Source organism: Anomaloglossus baeobatrachus, chromosome 5 (genome assembly GCF_048569485.1).
Source record: "Anomaloglossus baeobatrachus isolate aAnoBae1 chromosome 5, aAnoBae1.hap1, whole genome shotgun sequence".
In the NCBI taxonomy this organism is placed as follows: domain Eukaryota; kingdom Metazoa; phylum Chordata; class Amphibia; order Anura; family Aromobatidae; genus Anomaloglossus; species Anomaloglossus baeobatrachus.
The window spans coordinates 537,878,964-537,901,938 of NC_134357.1; the positions used below are offsets into that span (position 1 = coordinate 537,878,964).

The 22,975-nt window shown below is 42.0% G+C and overlaps 1 protein-coding gene across 1 annotated transcript in view; it reads left to right on the top strand.

Annotated features, from left to right (window-relative positions):
- LOC142312193 (uncharacterized) overlaps positions 1 to 22,975 on the top strand; it is an 83,940-nt gene that overhangs the window by 755 nt on the left and 60,210 nt on the right. The window contains exons 2-10 of the mRNA XM_075351094.1: positions 7,340 to 7,519; positions 7,602 to 7,725; positions 7,804 to 7,901; positions 11,960 to 12,106; positions 12,233 to 12,412; positions 12,495 to 12,618; positions 12,702 to 12,799; positions 12,997 to 13,087; positions 15,749 to 17,370. Coding sequence (XP_075207209.1) covers positions 7,340 to 7,519; positions 7,602 to 7,725; positions 7,804 to 7,901; positions 11,960 to 12,106; positions 12,233 to 12,412; positions 12,495 to 12,618; positions 12,702 to 12,799; positions 12,997 to 13,087; positions 15,749 to 17,370 — 2,664 coding nt within the window. The remainder of the gene's footprint in view (positions 1 to 7,339; positions 7,520 to 7,601; positions 7,726 to 7,803; positions 7,902 to 11,959; positions 12,107 to 12,232; positions 12,413 to 12,494; positions 12,619 to 12,701; positions 12,800 to 12,996; positions 13,088 to 15,748; positions 17,371 to 22,975) is intronic.

The following is a 22,975-nucleotide window of genomic DNA, read 5'->3' on the forward strand; positions in this document are numbered from 1 at the left end:
AGTAGTCGAGGCGGGAGATGATGAGGGCATGCACTAATGTTTTTGCCGATTCTTGGTTAAAGAAAGCACGGATCCGGGAGATATTTTTGAGTTGTAGTCTGCATGAGGTGAAGAGAGCTTGGATGTGTGGCTTGAAGGATGGAGCAGAGTCGAGGGTTACTCCAAGGCAACGAGCTTGTGAGACTGGGGAGAGTGAGCAACCATCAAGTTTGATGGAAAGGCTTGTTGGAGGAGATGAGTGAGGAGGAGGAAAGACAGAGAAATCTGTTTTGTGCATGTTAAGCTTTAGGAATCGCGCAGAGAAGAAGGCTGAAATAGCAGACAGACATTGTGGAATTTTGGTTAGTAGAGAGGTAATGTCAGGTCCAGAGAGGTAGATCTCTGTGTCTTCGGCATAGAGATGATACTGAAAGCCGTGGGACTCTATGAGCTGTCCCAGGCCGAAGGTGTAGATGGAGAACAGCAGGGGCCCAAGAACTGAGCCTTGGGGGACACCGACAGATAGAGGGCAAGATGAGGAAGTGGTGTGAGAATGGGAGACGCTGAAAGTTCGGTCGGTTAGGTATGAGGATATCCGAGATAGGGCCAAGTCTGTGATTCCCAGAGATGAGAGAATCTGTAGTAGGAGGGAATGGTCTACTGTGTCGAAGGCAGAGGACAGGTCCAGGAGGAGGAGGATAAAGTAGTGTCGCTTGGCTTTGGCGGTTAGTAGATCATTGGTGACTTTGGTTAGGGCAGTTTCAGTAGAGTGATGTGGTCGGAAGCCAGATTGTAGCCGGTCAAAGAGGGAGCAGGAGGATAGGTATGAGGACAATTCAAGATGGACATGCTGTTCCAGTAGTTTTGAGGCATAGGGGAGAAGGGATATGGGGCAATAGTTTGACACAGAGGATGGGTCAAGGGAGGGCTTTTTGAGGATGGGTGTAATGCAGGCATGTTTAAAGCATGAGCTGAATACACCACTCATTAGTGATAGGTTGAAGAGATGGGTTAGGGCTGGGATGAGGACTGCGGTGATGTTGGGGATGAGATGCGATGGCAGCGGGTCAAATGCACAGGTGGTTAGATGTGATTTTTAGAGTAGAGTGGATATATATATATATATATATATATATATAATATATCTCCCACAATATATCTACCTTGAAACTTCACCCCATGTTTATGTTTAAAATAGTTACCTCAAGTTTACCTGACATGATCAATAACATGACAAAAAGTATCCCCAGCAGGAGGAAGATCAAATATCTAGACAACACCAAGAGAAAAAGCCTAAAAAAAAAAAGCTATCAACCACCAAGATGAGCACAAAATTCCTGACTATCAACGTCAATGGGTTAAACTCGCCACAAAAAAGGTTTCTCATATGGAGGGACATCCAAAAATTCAAAGCAGATATAATTGGACTACAGGAAACAAAATTCGCCCTAGAAAAAACACCCAAATTTGAACATAAATCATTTCTAACAATCCTTCTCTCTTCAAATGAAAAGAAAAAATCAGGTGTGGCTCTCATGATAAGAGACTCAATAAGATTTGAAGAACTGAAAACGATAATTGACCCAAAAGGTAGATATTTAATAGTCATCTGCAAACTAAATAACACTACATACACACTAGCCAACATATACACTCCCAACAAGGGACAAATTACCTTCCTAAATAGAGTACTATCTTTAATTAGATCACACCAAAAGGGATCTCTTTTACTTTTCGGAGATTTTAATGCCATACCTAACCCTAAATTCGACTCTTCCAACAAAGGCAGGGTACTCAATGTCACTCTTGATTCTTGGATGAACCGAGAGGAGCTATACGACATCTTTAGATGCCTAAATACAACCTCAGTAGAATATACTTATTATTCAAACCCCCACAGATCCTTTTCAAGAATTGACCTAGTCCTTTCTGACATCAATACCTTACAGAAAATTAAACAAATTACCATTCACCCTAGAGTGTGGTCAGACCACTCTCCCATCACATTTGAAATCCTCACCAATCATCACATTAATAAAACTTGGAGAGCTAACTCGTTTCTATTCGCCCACCCAGACCATAGCCTAAAAATACAAGATGATTTAAAAAATTATTTCAAATATAATGACATAGAAAATATCTCTATCACAACTCTGTGGCAAGCCCATAAGGCAGTCATCAGAGGAACCCTGATCCAACTTAACGCTAAGATTAATAAAATTAAACAAAAGAAAACCGAAGAGATTATAAATAAAATTAGAGAACTAGAAAATTCACAAGCAAATAGTCCATCAGATGACACAAAAAGAAATTTTAAAACTCAGACTAGATTTAAAAACCATTCTATCAAACGAATACGAAAGATTCATACTGACCTCAAAATCCAATTATTACCATCTCATGAATAAACCTTCGGGTTTTTTAGCCAGAAGAATAAGAATTCTGAGATCTAAGACCAAAATCTTACAGATAAGAGATAGGGACAACAAAATTTACAAAAATCCAAAAGACATTTCACTAAAATTCGAGGAATTTTTTAACAACCTATATAACTTAATAAAATAATAAACTAGAAGACAAACCCACTAAGGAAGACATCAATCAATTCCTTGACTCGATTCAGTTACCCTCTTTGTCTAACGAAGATTTAAATTTTCTAAACACCCCATACAAAAACAGTGACATAATAGCTACAATAAACTCTCTAAAACAAAATATAGCACCAGGACCAGATGGAATTCCCAATGAGTACTACAAAACAAAAAGTTTGCTACAATCTTAACCCCATATTTAACCACCCTCATCAATGAACTATCACTAGGCTTAAAATTACCTGAGGAGATGCAAGAAGCCACTATATCAGTTTTATATAAAGAAAAAGGAGACAGAGACCTCATTGGAAACTATAGACCCATTTCGCTCCTAAATTCTGACCTGAAAATATTTGCAAAAACACTAGCCACCAGACTAAAAAAAATAGTACCGAACCTTATACACAAAGATCAAGTGGGGTTCATTGCGAACAGAGGAGCAGAAGACGCTACCAGACGAATCCTAAACCTACTCACTCACTCAGGGGAAACTAAGACTCCCACAGCCTTTATCACAATTGATGCTGAGAAGGCATTTGACCGGGTTCAGTGGAACTACTTACTTCAAACTTTAAAAAAAATTGGCTTCAATGGGAGGGTATTAGACCTTATAAAATCATTCTACTCAAACCCGTCTGCAAGAATTTTAACAAATGGTCTCCTCTTGGGTAAAATCAACCTCTCAAATGGAACAAGGCAGGGGTGTCCTCTTTCTCCGTCATTGTTCGATCTTTTCATTGAGCTCTTGGCGGAGAAGATCAGGATGGACAGCCGGATTAGGGGCGTCCCTGCTAATAACAGACAATTCAAAGTGTCACTTTTCGCAGATGACATCCTACTCTCTCTAACGGATCCACTGAACTCGGTCAAACAGACCTTGGAAGTTTTTAAAGAATTCTCAAGGGTCTCATTATATAGGGTCAATATGGATAAAACCCAGGTTATGCACCTCAATCTGGATCAGGATCTATTAAAAGTCCTACAATCGGAAATCAAATTTCAGTGGAATGTGGACAGCATGTCTTATTTAGGAATCAAACTAACAAAAAACACAAAGGACTGCGCTAACCAGAATATTACTGACATTTATAATACCATCCAAAAAGATCTACAACATCTATCCAAAGTAGAGCTTTCCTGGTTAGGAAAAATAAATACATACAAAATGCTGGAACTTCCCAAGCTACTTTATATAATCAGAACTATCCCATTACCAATCAAGAAGAAGCTTATACAAAAACTCCAAACTCAACTAACATCTTTTGTATGGGGTAAAACTAAACCTCGAGTAGCACAATCTACCCTAAACAAAAACAGAATCAATGGGGGATTGGGGATGCCAAACATAATGGCCTACTATCAAGCAATGACTATTAAAAGCAGCCAGAAGTATTGGAACAGAGATGATAAACCTACATGGGTGGGACTTGAAGATTCTTACTGTCCAAATATAGAAGTTGGAGACCTGGTGGTGGCGGCCTACCTATGCGACTCTAAAAAGCTACTACCTAAGGAGGTCATCACCAGGAACTCAATAATAACATGGAGGAAATTTGGAGCCCAATCTAGAAAAATACACGGCACCGAATCAATAGGTTGGATGAAGATCGAAACGCTTTCTGCATTCTCATCAAGATTAAAGCTTAACCACTGGAAATCCAAGGGAATATGCTTAATCTCAGACATACTCGATAATGATAAGCTGAAACCCTACCAAGGCTTAGCAAAAGAATTCAAACTAACAAAGTCAAATAAGAAAACTTGGAAGATAATAGAAAAAATATTCATTAAACCTAGCACCAGCCTCCACCTTCCAAGTAACATCACAGCTCTCTTAGAGAATCCAAATAATCAAAACACTTGGAAAACCAAATATATCTACCAAATTTATAATGAAGACACAAATCTCCCTAACTTAAAACACTTGGAAAAGTGGAAAATCGAGTTAAAAATCCCAGAAAATCAATTTGAAGAAAGATTTCAAAAGTCATTGGCCACAGTCTACAAAAATATACCTTGCGTTGCTCTTATAGAAACCAATTATAAGATAATAACCCACTGGTATTACACACCCCATAAATTGCATTTAATTAACCCAGATACCTCAAACAAATGCTGGAGAAACTGTGGAAATTCAGGCAACATAACTCATATATTTTGGTCGTGTCCAAAAATTAAGAAATTTTGGAGAGACATTCAATCACTTATAAGGTCCATTACACAGCTAGATGTAGCTCTAACTCCAGAATTAGTTCTTCTTCTCTTAAACATTGAAGCGATACCTAAACATTTTAGGCCCATAGTAATACATATTCTACTAGTGTCCACTAATCTCATTGCATCCAAATGGAAAAGTGAGAAAGCTCCTAATATTCAAGAAGCTAAGGAGAAACTAACTCTATATAAAACTTTAGAGTACTACTATGCCATAAAAAATAATACTCAAACAAAGTACCTCACCAAATGGGACCCATGGCCAGAGCCCAATCACCGACAGACTATATAGCCCAACTGATGTTAAGAAAACACTAACTATATTCGAGAAATACAAGCTCACTAATAATTCCAGGCTTGAAGCTCTAGTCTTTGATACCTCCCTGATCTAAAACTCACTAGAATTATATGTTTCTGATCTCGCAAATTTGCTAGACTGTCTACGGAATCCATGTCAGGAAGTTGTTAATTTTATTTGTTGTTTAGTTATGTTTTGCAAGAAGTTAATTTATAAGCAATTGATTTGACCAACAAAATATACTGCTTGATGTATCAGCACTAACAAACTGGAGGGTCAAAATATGTGCATTTTCTTAACCTTGTTATTACTATCTATATGTCCTTAAATTTTGTAACGCATGATTTCAAGATTTGTTAACTACAAAACCTAATAAAAATCATTTGAATAGGAGAGTAGAGTGGAAAGATTGTTTTCTGTCATGGTGGAGAAGCTGGATTTGGAGGAAGAGGGCTGAGCAGCTACGACGAGGGTCTGTGGTGATTTTGGGCCAAAGCTTGCTCTGATGTTGTCAATCTATTGCTTGAAGAAAGAGGCAAAGTCTTCAGCTGAGATGAGAGGAGAGGGAGGTGGTGCTGGGGGACGGAGGAGAGAATTGAAAGTGTTGAATAGCTGTTTAGGGTTGTGAGAGAGAGAAGATATGAGGGATGAGAAGTAGGTTTGTTTTGCAGCAGTGAGTGTGGACTTGAAGGTGGTAAGGGACTCTTAATATTCAATGAAGTGCTCAGTGGAATGAGACTTCTTCCATCTGCGCTCAGCAATTCTGGAAGCCTGTCTCAGTTGTTTAGTCTGACTCGTGTGCCAGGGTTGCCTGTTGATTGTGCGGGTTTTGGTGTGTGGGAGGGGGGCAGCTGATTCGAGAGCTGCAGAGATTGTAGTGTTGTATAAAGTTGCAGCAGCATCTGCATTGTGTAAAAATGCAATGTCAGTGAGAGGGAGAAGGGACTGAGAAAGTGCGTGTAAATCAAGGTGTTTGATATTTCTGCAAGGGTGTGAAAGTTTGTGGAGGGGGAGTTGCGTACTTGGAGAAGAGAGGGAGGAGAATGCGAGTAGGTTGTGGTCAGATAGGGGGAGAGGCGAGTTAGAGAGGTTAGATAGGGAACAGAGGTGAGTGAAGATGAGGTCCAGCGTGTGGCCATCTTTGTGAGTAGCTGCAGAGGACCATTGGGTGAGACCGAAGGAGGAAGTGAGTGCTAGAAGTTTGGAGACAGATGAGTGGGAAGTGTCAATGGGGATGTTGAAATCACCCATGATGATGGTGGGGATGTCGGTGGAAAGGAAGTGTAGTAGCCAGGTGGTGAAATTATCAAAAAAGGCAGTTGCTGGCCCTGGGGGCGGTAAATGACAGCCAGTTGAAGGTTGGAGGGGGCATAGATGCGTACGGAGTGCACCTCAAAAGAGGGAAGCGTAACAGAGGGTGGTAGTGGAATTGGTGTAAAGGAGCATTGGTCGGACAGGAGCAAACCAACTCCTCCGCCATGCTTGTTACTGGGGTGGGGGGTGTGAGAGAGTTGGAGACCGCCATAAGAAAGTGCAGCAGGAGGGTGAGCCAGGTTTCTGTGATGGCAAGAATGGAAAGTTTATTAGTGATGAAAAGATCATGAATGTAGGAAAGTTTGTTGCAGACAGAGCGAGCATTCCTGCTCCTGTTAGTGGGACTGGGGGAGCGGGGGCTGGGTGGATGGGTATGAGGTTAGAGAGGTTGCGGAAATTTGTGATAGGTTGTGGATGAGGGTTTGAAGTGACAATGGGGATGTGGTGAGGAGGACCTGGATTAGGAGAGATATCTCCAGCAGTGAGGAGAAGCAGAGAGAGTGTTAGTAGGTGGGAGCAGGAGAGGCCATTAGGAGGTCGTGTGTGTCTGGAGACACTGGGAGAAATGTGGAGGAAAATATGTGAGGGGAAGGTGAGATGGGTGGGGAGGATGGAGGGAGAGATGACTAGTTCATTACTGGGTTTAGGGATCAGAGCGGGCAGTAGAAAGAGAAGTATTATAGGGGTGAAAGTGAAGAAAAACACAAACATTGTTTACAGTGACTATGTTTTCAGTTACCTTCCGGTCCCTTCCGGCCCAATTCTGGCCTAATTCAATGCATCATACTTATATGGTGCAGGCTTGTATTGGTGCAGATGAAAAGCAATCTAATGACGTCACATTACATTATTCTTATCTATGGGAATAACAGACAGAACTGGAGAGGTGAGGACTCTGGAAATGTCTGTAGTGAGCTTTATTACTGTGTCTCTCCATAACCAGGATTACACAGTAGTGAAGAAGACCTCTAGTGACCGCTGTCAGGACCCTGTGTCTGAGGGATGGGGAAGACCCCTGAGCCCAATTATGGGGCCTTCACCTCACCCCCTGAAACATGAGGACATCAATTACCAGAAGATCCTAGAACTCACCTACAAGATGATTGAGCTGCTGACTGGAGAGGTGACACTGCTGAGAATGCTGGGACATTATACAGTAACGCTATGAAGGGATCGGGGGGTGACGGTATCATTGTATGTGTCAGGTTCCTATAAGGTGTCAGGATGTCACCGTCTATTTCTCCATGGAGGAGTGGGAGTATTTAGAAGGACACAAAGATCTGTACAAGGACGTGATGATTAAGGTTCCCCAGCCCCTCACATCACCAGGTAATAGACAGGACTAAATACACACAGCCTATAATTATCTGTATGTAAAGAATGAATTCATGTATGTGTTTCCGCCAGTTCTATCCAGTGAGAGGACAACACCAGAGAGATGTCCCCGTCCTCTTCTTCCACAGGACTGTAAACAAGAAGATCCCAATGTTCCTCAGGATCATCAGGTAGATGGAGAGAAGGTGTCAGAAAATTTCACTATGATGTGTAGACGGCTGTGAAGGTCTTGTGCTCAGTCTTGTTTTAAGTATTATACAGTAATTGTAAAGAGTAGGAGAATTAGTGTTTCCTTTTAAAGGTAATCTGTCAGGTCCAAAATGCACCCAGAACCACGAGTAGTTCTGGGTGTATATTGCTAATCCCTGTCTAACAGTCCCTGTATACACTAGAATAGAATCTAAAGATCTTTCATCATATTCTAATGAGTGAGGGACCTAGTCCCCTGGGCATTGCTTCCCTTGCTAGTCGGCTCCATTAGCATGTTAGTACGTCCCTGTGGGCATGCTAACATGCTAATGAATATGCAGCGTTAGAGGATGATTTCACTCACCTCTTTGCTGCACCAACGCTGGATTTCAGGTCAGTGTGCATGACCCCGGAGTTTCTGTCATGCGCACTATGTCAGTTTGAAGCCAGGACACGTACACCCGACTTCCTAGTGCGCATGACCGAAACTCCAGGGTCATGTACACTGAGCCGAAATCCAGCGTCAGGTGGCGATGGCAGCAGAGAAGTGAGATCTTCCTCTGATGCTGCACATTCATTAGCATGATCGCACGCTCACAGAGCCGTACTAACAAGCTAATAGAGCCAACTAGCCAGGGGAACTAACCCCCAGGGGGGCTAGTGCCCTCGCTCATTAGCATACGATAAAATATCTTTAGCAATACTTTTTCTAAAGATCCCTTTATCTATACTAGTGTACACAGCGACGGTTAGGCAGGGATTAGCAATATGCACCCAGAACTGCTCGTGGTTCTGGATGCATATTGGACCTGACAGGTTCCCTTTAATCGCTTGCCTCCGTAGCCAATATCCAATTTTGTGCTTTTTTTTCCTCTTTGTTTTTTTTTTCCAAGAGCCAGAACTTTTTATTTTTCCATCATCATAGCTGTATGTAGGCTTGCTTTTTTGCAGGATGTGTTGTAATTTTTAAGGATGCCATTCATATTATCGTACAATGTACTGAAAAACATTCCATGTAAAAAAAATTAATTCCATCATTGTTATGGGGGTTTTGTTTTTATGACGTTCATTGTTAGGTTAATTTCAGTTGCTTTTCTACCACCAGAGTCTTGCGGGCAATAGGATTACTCCAGACTGGCTTTGTACTCCAACATTCCTAAGCTTACCAAAGTGAGCCGCTGCGTGTGAGCATTGGTTATTGCGCCATTTAAAAGCTGAAGTCAATGATTTAACAGTGGTGTTTAAAGGGAACCTGTCAGCAGAAATTTCGCCCAAAACCTAAAAGATTCCCCTTCTGCAGCTCCTGGGCTGCATTCTAGAAAGGTCCCTGTTATTATTGTGCCCCATGAGAGACCAAAATAAAGACTTTATAAAGTGGTACCTTTTTGTATTCAGATACTGTAAATGTGACACGGGGGCGGGCTCTCTGGCGTCTGTTATTCTGCCTCCTGGTCCTGTATGCCGCCCCCATCGCTCCTTTCCATAGCTGATGCACCGCCCACTGCTCCAGCTATCCCCGCGCATGCCCAGTGCCAGTCTCACGGGACTGAGCAGTGTGACCGCTGGTGACGTGTACGCAGGCAAGTGATTATGGGCGGGGCTGTGATTGTTATCAGCAAGTACCCGCCCATAATCTCGTGAGCGCGCAAACCTCACCAGCGGTCACACTGTGCTCAGGGTAGTGCTAGACTGTATGGGCTGCTTCCAGGGATGACGTCCCTTTTGTCACGTGATAGGAGCGTGTTCAAAATACTATCACGTGACAAAAGGGACGTCATCCCTGGAAGCAGCCCATACAGTCTAGCACTAGCACTACCCTGAGCACAGTGTGACCGCTGGTGAGGTTTGCGCGACAGGCTGGTCTGGCTATCCACATACCTCTGCCCATGGGTGTGTCTCATGTTTTTAAAATTGTGTCTGTTTGTTTGACACATGGTCAGTGCAGAGTCTGCTTTGCCTCTGTAAGGATTCTTTGAGAGAAAGAGTATCAGTTTGTCTTGACTAGGAACAGTCATAGTACTTTTCAGAGGGGCTGTGGGGACATCCTCGTCGGTGTGGGCCGTTATACCGTGTGAGTGTATTTGGTGACATCATAGTGTATGAGGGGCTGTGGGGTATGGGCTATGAGGACATCATACTGTGCAAAAAGCTATAGTACTGTGTGAGGGGCTGGGGGCAGATCAGACCTCCATAAGGGGCTGTTGGGAAATCATACTATGTGTGTGTCCATTCTACTGTGTGAGGGGCTGTGGGCACATTGTACTGTATGAGAGACTGTGGGAAGCTTATACTGTGTGTGAGGACATAATTCTGTGTGAGGACCATAAGTACATCATACGTGAGTGGGGCCGTTATACTGTGTGAAGACATAATATATAATACTGTGTGAGGGCTTAAGGGTTATATTGTGTGATGGGTTTTGGGGACATCTTATTGTATGGAGTCCATAGTACTGGGGGTGAGAAGGTGGCCATGGACTAAAGTTTATTTTTACCAATGAATGTAGAATGAACTTTTTACAGCACGGAGTGCCAGTTACGTTGATATTATAGTACAGCAGTAGATTATCATTAGAGGACTACTTGACGTGCTGCCAGGTAGTCCAGCATGTTCATGAGCTCTGTATATTTGCTAGATCTGCAGCAAAGAATATATTGATTTTATAAAAATGACAGCAAATAGCTTAGTAAGTGACACATCACTGGAATCAGGGTCTCTGTCTCTACATTATGCTGCTCTCAGATGAGGTAGCAAAAACCTGGTGACAGATTCCTTTTAATCCCAGGTGCAGCTCTTTTGCTACAACTCCCCTTCGCTATATAAAGTCACGTGTTCTATCATCTGACACAGGTGATCGAATCTGAAGACTCATTACTTCTTTGCGATCCACTTTGGAAGGAGCCTGCTCTGGAAAAAGCTTCTTGTTTCTTGTCATTTGCAACTATGGTGTTACCTGCATTGCAGCTGCTTGGAGTGTTTTTATTTTCTGTGTCTATTTCTCCTGTCTGTTATCCTTCTCTTTTGTTTCTTTTATTGCAGAGGTGAGACTAGTGCTCTCACCAGCCTGCTTACTAGCCAGGGTGAGTTTAGGGCAAGCAAGGGCTTAAGCACGTGATCGGCAACTGGGTCTAAGGACCCATATTAGAACCTCAGGAAGTGCAGGGTATAGCCTTAGATGAGTGCAGATGGTGACCTTGACCCCCTCTACCTAGTGCCAGGGATGTCCATTGTATTGTGTACTTTGTGTGTTGCAGCACCTGCTGGGGGTTTTCCTGATACCTTACGAAATCCCTGACAACATGTTACAATAAGCCCTATCATATAATGTATTAACTGCAACTGCTGCACAATATACTGTAACATGGAGGAAGGTATGTACCAGGAAGATGGTGTAAACCTGGATGTCTGCTCTGGTACTTGTAGTGCCATGAGACTTATTAGGGCGTTCCAGGGAAAGGTTTTACGGGTAGCTGGAGAGACAGGCTGGTCTGGCTATCCACATACCTCTGCCCATGGGTGTGTCTCATGTTTTTAAAATTGTGTCTGTTTGTTTGACACATGGTCAGTGCAGAGTCTGCTTTGCCTCTGTAAGGATTCTTTGAGAGAAAGAGTATCAGTTTGTCTTGACTAGGAACAGTCTGTTAAAAGGGTTTGTGTTTGCCTGAAGCTGCAAGGAGGCTTATGCCATGTTCCTGGAGATGTTTTGTGATGTTTGATAAACCTGCTGGACATTTAAAGTGAAAGTGTTCCTGTTTGCTACCTCGAGAAGCGAGCTCAAGTGAGTAATCCCATCACATTACTTAATTATGCTCAATATTATGTGATAAATGTATACATTAATAATAATCAGAATACAATTTGGCTCTCCACAACAGTCAGGGTCTTTCATGTGGCTCCTTTCGAAAATTAATTGATAACTTTTGATCTAAGGAGTTAAACAGCCAGCTTTTGAGTCTCTGCAATCGGTGTGATGTAACAGTTCATCAAGGTATGCAAACTGCCTGAGCATTTGTTTACATGAGCACATCTTCTCATTCAGATCCCTACAATATCGGATCCTCTCAGGGGAGATCTTCTATATAGGAGAATTTTGATTGACCCATCAAGGATGGATGCGGACAGGGACAAGATGGCGGAGAGGATATTGCATTTCACCCTAGACATCCTCTTCCGGCTTACTGAGCAGGTGAGAGATTCTGATGACGTCACATTACATCATGCGTATCTATGGGAATAACAGATGGACAGAACTGGAGAGGTGAGGACTCTGGAAATGTCTGTAGTGAGATTTATTGTGTCTCTCCATAACCAGGATTACACAGTAGTGAAGAAGACCTCTAGTGAGCGCTGTCAGGCCCCTGTGTCTGAGGGATGGGGAAGACCCCTGAGCCCAATCACGGGGCCTCCACCTCACCCCCCGATACATGAGGACATCAATGACCAGAAGATCCTAGAACACACCTTCAAGATGATTGAGCTGCTGACTGGAGAGGTGACACTGCTGGGAATGCTGGGACATTATACAGTAACAATATGAAAGGATCGGGGGATGACGGTATAATTGTATATGTCAGGTTCCTATAAGGTGTCAGGATGTCGTTGTCTATTTTTCCATGGAGGAGTGGGAGTATTTAGAAAGACACAAAGATCTGTACAAGGACGTCATGATGGAGGTTTCCCAGTCCCGCACATCACCAGGTAATAGACAGGACTAAATACACACGGCCTATAATTATCTGTATGTAAAGAATGAATTCAGTCCCTCTATTTCTTTTCTCCAGTTCTATCCAGTAAGAGGACAACACCAAAGAGATGTCCTCGTCCTCTTCTTCCACAGGACTGTAAACATGAAGATCCCAATGTTCCTCAGGATCATCAGGTAGCTGGAGAGAAGGTGCCATGAAATCTCCCTATGATGTGTAGACGGCTGTGAAGGTCTTGTGCTCAGTCTTGTTTTATCCACCAGTATTATATGTTTTATACTTGTGTAGTGAGAACGGTGGAGATGGCAGGAGTAGAGCTGATCATAGATGTGACTTCTCCATCTGTCTGTGACTTTTACAATATTTGTTTCAGGCTGAAGATCTGACCCATATTAATACTACAGAGACTTATGTGAGGGGTGATGACTGGTGTAAAGAGGAGATTCCTACATATGGCTACCCAGGTGAGTAGGGACCACTAAATGCAGAGAAGTGTCAGATTTTTCTCAGGCACCGTCTGTGGCTGCTTTATCGGCGATGTAGTCCAGCCATATCACAATCATGTAGTCACTATTCTATTGTACAACTGCATGCTGCTGCACCAAAAACTGTCCCCATTAGTTTGGGCAATTTCTTTTGAATTCATACCTGGTTCATCCAGAGTTTATACCCCAGAGGATTCATCCTGGAATGGGGCTCATATCTCTACTACAAAGCCAAATGACAGTGTATGTAAAATGTGCTATCAAATTAGAAAATTACTTGTGGAAAAATATTATCCGCACGGTGAATTCCTAAGAGACGGTGGAGGGTAATTATACTGTTACTGTTACAGTTTGGGGTTCTGTTGTGCCTTGAACTGGTACAGTCCCGTCATTGACTCCCACATTGGGGTCGGTCAACTCCACAGCGCCACCTGGCCGTCGCTTGATGCATCAGGTGGCTAGAGTTTTGTACCATCCTGAACCTAAGTGGTCATGCAATCATACTGAGCATGTGTGTGATGTCATCAGTGATAAGGCGGCCACTGATTGGTCATCAGTGACATCAGCAATGACGTGGTAGCCTCTGTATTGCTGCAGCCGACGCCGGGCCAGGGAGGTGGCGATAAAAGGTCTGTAGCTCCGCCTATCGGTGCACGAGTGTAATACTGCATGCTGACAGCTAAGGCTGCTATCCTGGCTGTTAAGGCTCCGTTACACGCCGCACGTTACTCGCTGTCTGACGATATATCGCCTCGGTCACGGATTCCGTGACGCACATCCGGCATTGTTAGCGACGTCGTTGCGTGTGACACCTACGTGCGACTCCGAACGATCGCAAATAGGTTAAAAATCGTTGATCGTTGACACGTCGTTCACTTTCAAAATATTGTTCATCGTTTGGAACGCAGCAGACATATTGGTACGTTTGACACCCTGCCAACAACGAACAACATTCGCACGACCGCCTTGGTTAAACAATATATCGCTGAACGATTTTGCGTCGCTTGTGAGATCGTTACGTGTGACCGCTAATAAACGACCTATGTGCGATCTCGGCAAATCGTAACTACGATCTGGGCGTGTCACATCGCTAATGAGATCGTCAGATAAATCGTAGCGTGTAAAGCGGCCTTTAGAGTGACTGGGTTCCAGCGCCATTTTCCTTCAGTGCTTGTGGCAGGTGTGTGCATGGATAAGGACAGTGACTACTTCAGGGTTAGGCGTCGGTGCCGGGTATTCGTATCCGTGCACACCTGTACCTTGGTACGGTGAGGGTCAACCATTGTCCTACCAGTGTGTATGTGTTTTAGTCTAGGTGCCGGTACCAGGTATTCGTATCTCGGTACAGCTGTGTCTTAGCACGGTGAAGGTCAGGGTCCACATGGTCTGACGTGACCCCTACGCACGTGACCAGTTTGCAGTGTCAGTGGTAGACTTGTGTGTGTGTGTACCAGTCCTCGGGTGCTCAGTGACGCTAACTGGGTAGCCTACTCAGTCTGACGTGCCCTCTACGTACGTGACTGATTCCTTTGTACCAGTACACGGTCTGACGTGTCCCTGTACGCACGTGACCGGTTCAGCGGTAATGTCCTAGGTTTCCCAGTGATGTTAACTGGGTTACCCCTCGGTCTGACGGGTTTCTACACATGTGACCGATACCTCTTGCGATTCCTTTTGGTTTTGATGTGTCCCTACACACGTGACCATTACCCGTGTACCTGTGAGGTTAACAGGGACACGCTACACATTGGGGTGTGCCCTTAAACATCACCTTTGTTTCCTTTGGGTTCTCCTGAGTTGCTGTATTTCGTTCTCCTATCCCATAGTGGCTTTAATACCTGCCCAGCAGACTTTGGGTGACAATTGATATATTATTTTATATCCAATCGTCCCCTCCGTAAGAGTTACCTTCCCAGAATCCTAGCATCTTAAGCATCTTTTTGGATGAATATACTTTGTCTTCCTTTTATGCTGCTGAATGTGTTTTTGGAGTCCATACAAGACCCAGTTAAGTCCAGTCTTTCTGGCCAAATTTTGCCCATATACCCAAAACAGTGTGAATTTTTGTTTAATAACAGCAGAATATCCCTTTTATCATGACTTTTCGATTTCTGCAAACGAAGAACTGGCTATTGTTCATCAAATGAAATAAATTTTCAAGTGACTTCCAAGGGACTATAATTTATAAAAGTGCACTCATAGTATGTATAACATGTGGACTCTAGCAATGTTTGGGCACACTGCAAGGCTCAGAAGCAATTGAGACACTTAGCTTTGGTAGTGCGGTTTTTGCTGGATTGTTTTATAGCCATCATGTTGCTTTTCAAGTGTTTCAGTCTCTGGTAATGTGGAAATCCTTTATTTTTTCCTTTGACAAATGACGGATGTAAGTGTGGGCGAAGTAGCAGATTTTGATGATATCATTTTGGTCAAAATAGGATTTTTGGTGACTTTTTATTCCAATATTTGGGATGTTGATAGAATACACTAACGGAGGTTTACTGTTAGATTTTGAACTGATTTTGTCTTAGTACATAATTTAATTTTCTATATAACTTGCAATTTCTATGGATATTTTAATAGAAATATTATAAATATATAATTTACTAAAATATTTAAAAATATTTTTTTTTTTGGCAGATGACTGTACCAGGGGCTCAGAGAAACAACTGACAACTTCAATGTTTAAATCAGATAACCTTGATATCACACAAGACATAACTATTCCAGATATATCATCATCCCTTTACAGCAAATATCTATTATCAAATCCTTATAACCAGGTCCTATATTTTGATTATTCACAGACAACTAAGAAAACAATAAATAGCGGCATTAAAAATAAAAGCGCTCTGACAGCAAAAAATCCATTTTCAAGCTCAGAATATGGAAAAAGTTTTTCCCTCAATACGTCTTTTTTTACACATCAAAAAATTCATACAGAGGAGAAAAGATTTTCTTGTTCAGAATGTGAAAAATATTTTAACAAGAAATCCTGTCTTGTTATACATAAGAGAGTTCACACAGGGGAGAAGCCATATTCATGTTTAGAATGTGGGAAATGTTTTGCAGATAAATCAACTTTCGTTAGACACCAGAGAACGCACACAGGAGAAAAGCCATATTCATGCTCAGAATGTGGGAAATGTTTTATAAAGAAATCAAATCTTGTGAAACACAAGAGATTTCACACAGGGGAGAAGCCATATTCATGTTCAGAATGTGGGAAATGTTTTGCAAATAAATCACATCTTATAACACATCACAGAATTCACACAGGGGAGAAGCCATATTCCTGTTCAGAATGTGGCAAATGCTTTATAGATAAATCAAGTCTTGTTTCACATCAAAAAACTCATGCAAAGGAGAAGCCATTTTCATGTTCAGTTTGTGGGAAATATTTTGTTGATAATTCAAGTCTTTTTAAACACCAGAGAACTCATACAACAGAGAAGCCATATTCCTGTTCAGAATGTGGAAAATCTTTTGCAAAGAAATCAACTCTTGTTCAACACCAGAAACGTCACATAGGGGAGAAGCCTTTTTCATGTTCAGAATGTAAGAAATGTTTTGCAGATAAATTTCATCTTGTTAGACATCAGAGAACTCACACAGGGGAGAAGCCATTTTTATGTTCAGAATGTGGAAAAAGTTATGGAGATCAATCAGCTCTTGCTAAACACCAGAAAATTCACGCAGGAGTGAAACCATATTCATGTTTAGAATGTGGGAAATGTTTTTCAAATAAATCATCTCTTGTTACTCATCAGAGAACTCACACAGGGGAACACTCTGTTTCATGTTCAGAATGTGGGAAATGTTTTATAGATAAACGACATCTGGTTAGACATCGGAGAAGTCACACAGGGGAAAAGCCATATTCATGTTCAGAATGTGGGAAATGCTTTGCAGAGAAATCAGACCTGGTTAAACATCAGAAACGTCACAAAGGAGAGAAGCCATTTCCATGTTTAGAATGTAGAAAATGCTTTGCAGATAAGTCTAGTCTTGTTAAACACCAGTTAGTTCACACAGCGGAGAAGCCATTTTCATGTTTAGAATGTGAGAAACATTTTGGAAAGAAATCACATCTTGTTAGTCATCAAAGGATTCACACAGGGGAGAAGCTATTTTCATGTTTAGAATGTGATAAATATTTTGTAAATAAATCACATCTTGTTAATCATCAAAGGACTCACACAGGAGAAAAGCCATTTTCATGTTCAGAATGTGGGAAATGTTTTACAGAGAAATCAAATCTGGTTAAACACAAGAAAACTCACACAAGGGAAAAGCTATCTTGACATTCAGAATAAGGCAATATTTTAACTAGAAGTTGCATTTTATTAGTCAGCCAAGAATTCACACAGTAGAAGCCTTTCTTATGTTCAGAATGTGGGAAATGATTTACGCACAAATGGCATCTTCCTAAACATAAAAAGCTTACACAGAGGAGAAGGTGTGAAATGCTTTTGTAAATCATATATTGTTAACCCAAAAAACTATTTTCAGGAGAACCCATATATTTTATTGACAAATTGTACAAGAAAACACGAGCCAGTCAGAGTAAAGAAAAATACGTAAACGAATAAGACAGCAATCTAGAACTTCCATTTAATTGAAACATATATACAGTTACCAATAGACATTTGTTACCTAAGATTAAAATAAAAAATTCCATGTGCAGAATATTTTACATTGTTGTATATTTAAATATTCACTATATGAACAAGAGTAACGCAACTCTCTGCATCGTCTTTGTAACTTCCAATCTCAATGATCTCCCTTTTAATACAGTTTCTTTCACTTCAAATCACCAGTCTGAGCAAACATCTTTCGCTTTTCTGTATTACAATAATAAACTTTTTTTTATTACAAATTACTATTTATGTCTACGATTAGTGATGAGCGAACCCAAGCTGTAGTTAGAGGTTCATACTGGACAACGAGCGTCTCTTGGTCGAACTTGAACACTAATTTCTCACAATGTCCGTGTCCAAGTTTGATGTTCGGTTGCTGAATAAAGTTTGTTGAAAGGCTGCAGCACAATCAATCAACAAGCTTTTTGCCTGTGGGCACTTCCGGAGCCATTACAGCCATGCCAAATATTGGCATGGCTGTTATTGGCCGGCACACCACGTGGCTGGTCTGTATAAAAGCTGGGTCATGGGTGGTGCCGCCATTCTATTTTGAGCCTGGTGTAGAGTGCCCTAAACAGCCTGGTGCACAGTTCCCTAATAGGTCCTGGTGCAGAGTACCTTAACAAAGCCTCATACACCGCACCCTAATAGAGCCTAGTGTAGAGTGCCCTAACAGGGCCTGTTGCACAGTACCCTAATAGAGCCTGGTGCAAAGTGCCATAACAGGGCCTGGTGCAAGGTGCCCTAACAGAACCTGGTACAGAGTACCCTAATAGAGCCTGGTGCAGGGTTTCCTAGGAGAGCCTGGTGCAGAGTGCCCTAAAAGAACCTGGTGCAGTGTGCCCTAACAAAACCTGGTGCACAGTACCCTAATAGAGCCTGGTGCAGAGTGCCATAACAGAAATCTGGAGCACAGCATCCCGTAGAGCATGGTCCTGGGTGCCATACCAATAATAAATAATTACAAAAATATTTTCTCTTTCTATTGCCCCTTTCCCGAGACTTGAACCGACCACTTTCAAATGTTTCAGCAGCAGCTAAACATTTGAGCTTCAGGCTCTGATGCTGTCATTGGGAGAATTTTGTATACTTGAAGCTGCATTGCAGGCTCTGACTCCACAGGCATATTACACCCATACATAGAGATAAATTGTGCAGAGCAGTGCATCTCTGGGTGCCTATATTCTAGTGGGAGAATAATAGAGAGAATTTTTTTTCTTCCTAAATTACTAAAAAATAATTTAAAAAAATTACAATTAAAAGGGAATCTATCAGCAGAGATTTTTTTTTCTCTTCCTATGAAATTACTATTCTGTTTCCCCGAAAATAAGACACTGTCTTATATTTTTTTTGCCCCGAAAAAAACACTAGGTCTTATTTTTAGGGGGTGTCTTACTCTCGAGGAGACATGGTTTGGGTAAGTTTATCCCCCACAAAAAGCAGAACCCTCCCCCCTTCCCAGGATCATCATACTTACGTCTGTGTGGCTCCCAGATCTCCCTGCACATCGCCCTCCCCTGCGTTTGGCCGACACACATACATCAGATCACACACACACACCAGATAGAATACACTCATATAGACAGACACACACGCATCAAATTCCACATCATTCCTCCCTGGGATCTCTGTGCTGCATGCCGTCCTCCCCTGCATCTGGCTGACACACATACATCAGATCACACACTCACACACAAACACATCAGATAGCATACACACACATCAAATTTCACATCATTCCTCCCTGTGCTCTCCGGCGGGCGCTCTAGGCAGATGTGCTGCACGCCGTACTCCCTTGCGTCCGGCTGACACACATCCAATCACACACACTAACAAAATCGCACATACCGGTAGGCGCACACACTCACCACATCTAGTGATACCATGCGCTTACGGCCATGTAATCCCCCCACAGGTCCTGGAAGATTCACTCCACAGTGTCGCAGGTCCTTACGCGTGCCGAAAAGCAAGCGATATCGCTGGATGTGGTGAGTGTGTGTATGCAATCTGTAGTGTGATTGTGTGTGTGTGTGTATATATGTGATCTCATGTGTGTTCCGCTGCAGGACCTTGATGTGCTCCTCTGCTCCCGGTCGGCGTCTGGTGAGTAGGGTCGCAGGGTCTTCTCTCTTCTTTCTTCTGTCACTTGGGGTTGTCTATAATGAAGTGCCCTGCAGTATCTTTAACTTTTTTACCGCTGCATGGACACTTCATTATTGGACCGCGACTAGGTCTTATTTTCAGGGGATGTCTTATATTTAAGCCTCCCTAAAAAATCCTGCTAGGTCTTATTTTCAGGGGAGGTCTTATTTTCGGGGAAACACTGTAAAAAATGTAAAAAAAATTACAATTAAAAGGGAATTTGAGAGCAGCATGTTGTAGTCAAAGGGACTCTGAAACTATCCATATTTAACTTAGACTACTGGGTGCAGCTGTTCTGACATTATGAAAGAATCGATTTTACTGAGCTGGGAGAGCTGTCCAGCCCATATTGTGCATTAACTGTAAGGTGGCAATCACAGTTGGGGGTGTGCTGAACAATGTGCGCACAAGAGCTAGCCACAGCAATGATAAGGGTCTATCTGCTAAAATAATCATACCAAATAAACAAAAGATTGGACAGTAACAACACAGGCATGCCTGAACTTTATGTCTTAACTAACAGCAATCTGGCATCAGCTTACATAGCAAAAACCTGCTGACAAATTCCCTCCATAAAAAATGTGGTAGGGTAAATGCTGCATTTTTTTTCTACTACTTTTTGCTGCATGTTTTCGCTAGGTGTCCACACCACGTAGACCAATAGCAAACTTCTCTGGTTATTGCTTGTTTGCTGCTGTTGTTTTATGCATTTTCGCCCTTATTAGATGCTTTTTTGGTGCAGAAGTAAATCCAGATTTTTTTTATGCTTTTTTAATACTACAGAAAAGTTTTGATTCTGAGTTTAAAATTGCAACGGCTTTTCTTTTTGCTTGCTTTTTTCAGGCTCCACATAGAAGCCTAAAGAGGAAAAAATGTACCAAAACTGCAGAGTTCAGCAGCATCTTTAGGGCTGCTTCTCACTTGCGAGTTTCTCGCAGTAGAGCAATGCGAGAAAAACTCGCATTGGAATCGGACACATGTTAGTGAATGATTCAGCTCTCATCTGCGATTTTTTTCTCAGTCCAAATCGGACTGAGAAAAAAATCGCAGCATGCTGCTTTTTTGCGAGTTTCTCGCACCATTTGTCCCAATGATTTCCTATGGAAGGGGATTAAAAGTAGGATCACACACGCGCACCAGCGTTCACATTTGCGAGTGTGGCAGTAACTTCGCTCATTAAATATTCAACAGATGAATGTGACAGCACATTCCCATAGGTTAATTAAATGACACATGTGTAATAGCTTTTATATAATTAAGATGTTGCATGAAACTAGCATCGCAAACGCGACACACACGCGAGCAAAAAGCATCGCACTTGCGTTGCACTCGCACCTAACGTGAACTAAAATCAGCCGAGTATTTTTCAGCCCATTCGGACCGATTTTACTCGCATAGATGTGTTTCCAGCCTTAGATGCACAGTAGGTGGAGAATTCATGAAATCACATCCACTGTGCTTGGACATTTAGGCCGTGTTCACATGTAGCATAAATATTGCATTTTTTCTGTGCAGAAATATGAAAACATCACCCACGGTGCTTTTAAAGATGCTGCTGAACTCTGCTGACCTGGTGCCTTTTTTTATCTCTAGAGGATTCTATGTGGAGCCTAAAAAAACATAAAAAAGGTATCTGCAAGTTTTTTTCAAGTGCAGAATGAAAGCTATTCTATACTATAAAAATAACTGAAAAATGCGATTTCACATCTGCACTAGAATGCATCAAATAATAAGGAAAAAGTACAAAAAATATAGCCAAAATGCAATAACCAGGGAATATTGTTATTATGTAGTTTGGTACGGACACCTGTAGAAAACACAGTATTTCTGTAATTAAGCCTTACAAACACCAAAACACCGCAAAATCAGATTTCAGATAGTTAAGCTACATAAGGGTGCGCTCACACGAGCCATATGACTCACACGAGTCTCGCATCGCATCACCCGGCGCGGCTGCACACTCTCTGGACAGGAGCATCTCCGCTGCATAGAAATACATTCAGGAGAGAAGCCGGCCGCTCCGGGTGATGCGATCCTTTACTGTTGCGAGTCATACAGCTTGTGTGATCGCACCCTCAGGATGACAAAGTTCTGGCTGCTACAGTATAACTATGAATGAGTGAACAGTCCAGGGCATCTGCCAAAAGTCTCTCACTCCCAAATAAGTGTGGCTTGGTGTGTGGTCAAAACTTGCCACGGTACACTCTGTTCGCCGCATAGTTTGTCCCTATTTCTAGTCTTCAAAAATTGTGAGGTATGCACACACTGCTCTGCAAGCATCGCATGCCCACATCCCCTTTATACACAAATGGTTCTGCTCCGTAATGCATGGCAAAGATCCCTGTGAACAAACCATAAGTAAGAGAGCACCAGACTCCCCAACATAGCTGCCAACTATCCCAGATTCAGCGAGACTGTCCCGATTTTAGGGCTCAGTCCTGCTACTTCCTTTCACTACTTTTTTCTCTTCAGCATCTTCATCACTCTGTAACTCCTCCTCCTCTGGGTGGGGCCACCATCCCTGCTTTGGATTTACATTAATTAAATTAACAATTTGCTTGTAATCTGTTCTCCCCAGGAATCAAATCCATGCTCTCTTACATTGCAGTCAGCAGATAAAGCCATGAGCCACAGGCAAATTATACTGGTACATAGAGATCTACCTATAAATCTACCATATTAGTGTATTTCTATGTACCTGAATTCTAGATGTCAGTAAAATGTCAGATTTTTTTTGTTGCATAAAAATTACTTAAAAATGATTTCAAAACTGTAATTTTTTTGAGAGATCTGGTCTCTTCAGAAATCAAACCACAATCTCTATTATTGCAGACAACAACTACAACTATGATCCTCAGCCTCTGCTGACATCACTTTGAGACTCTTGTGTACGGTACTTGAAGCTGCATTGAAGACTCTAAGCCCACAAGCAGAATATACTGGTAGAATGATATACATTGTACATAGTAGTGTATTTCTATGTCCTTGTATTCCACAGGGAGAACAAAAGAGACATTATTTTCATCCTAGAAAATTACTAAAAAATAATGAAAAATTATTATGTTAATGTCATTTTTGATGCGCT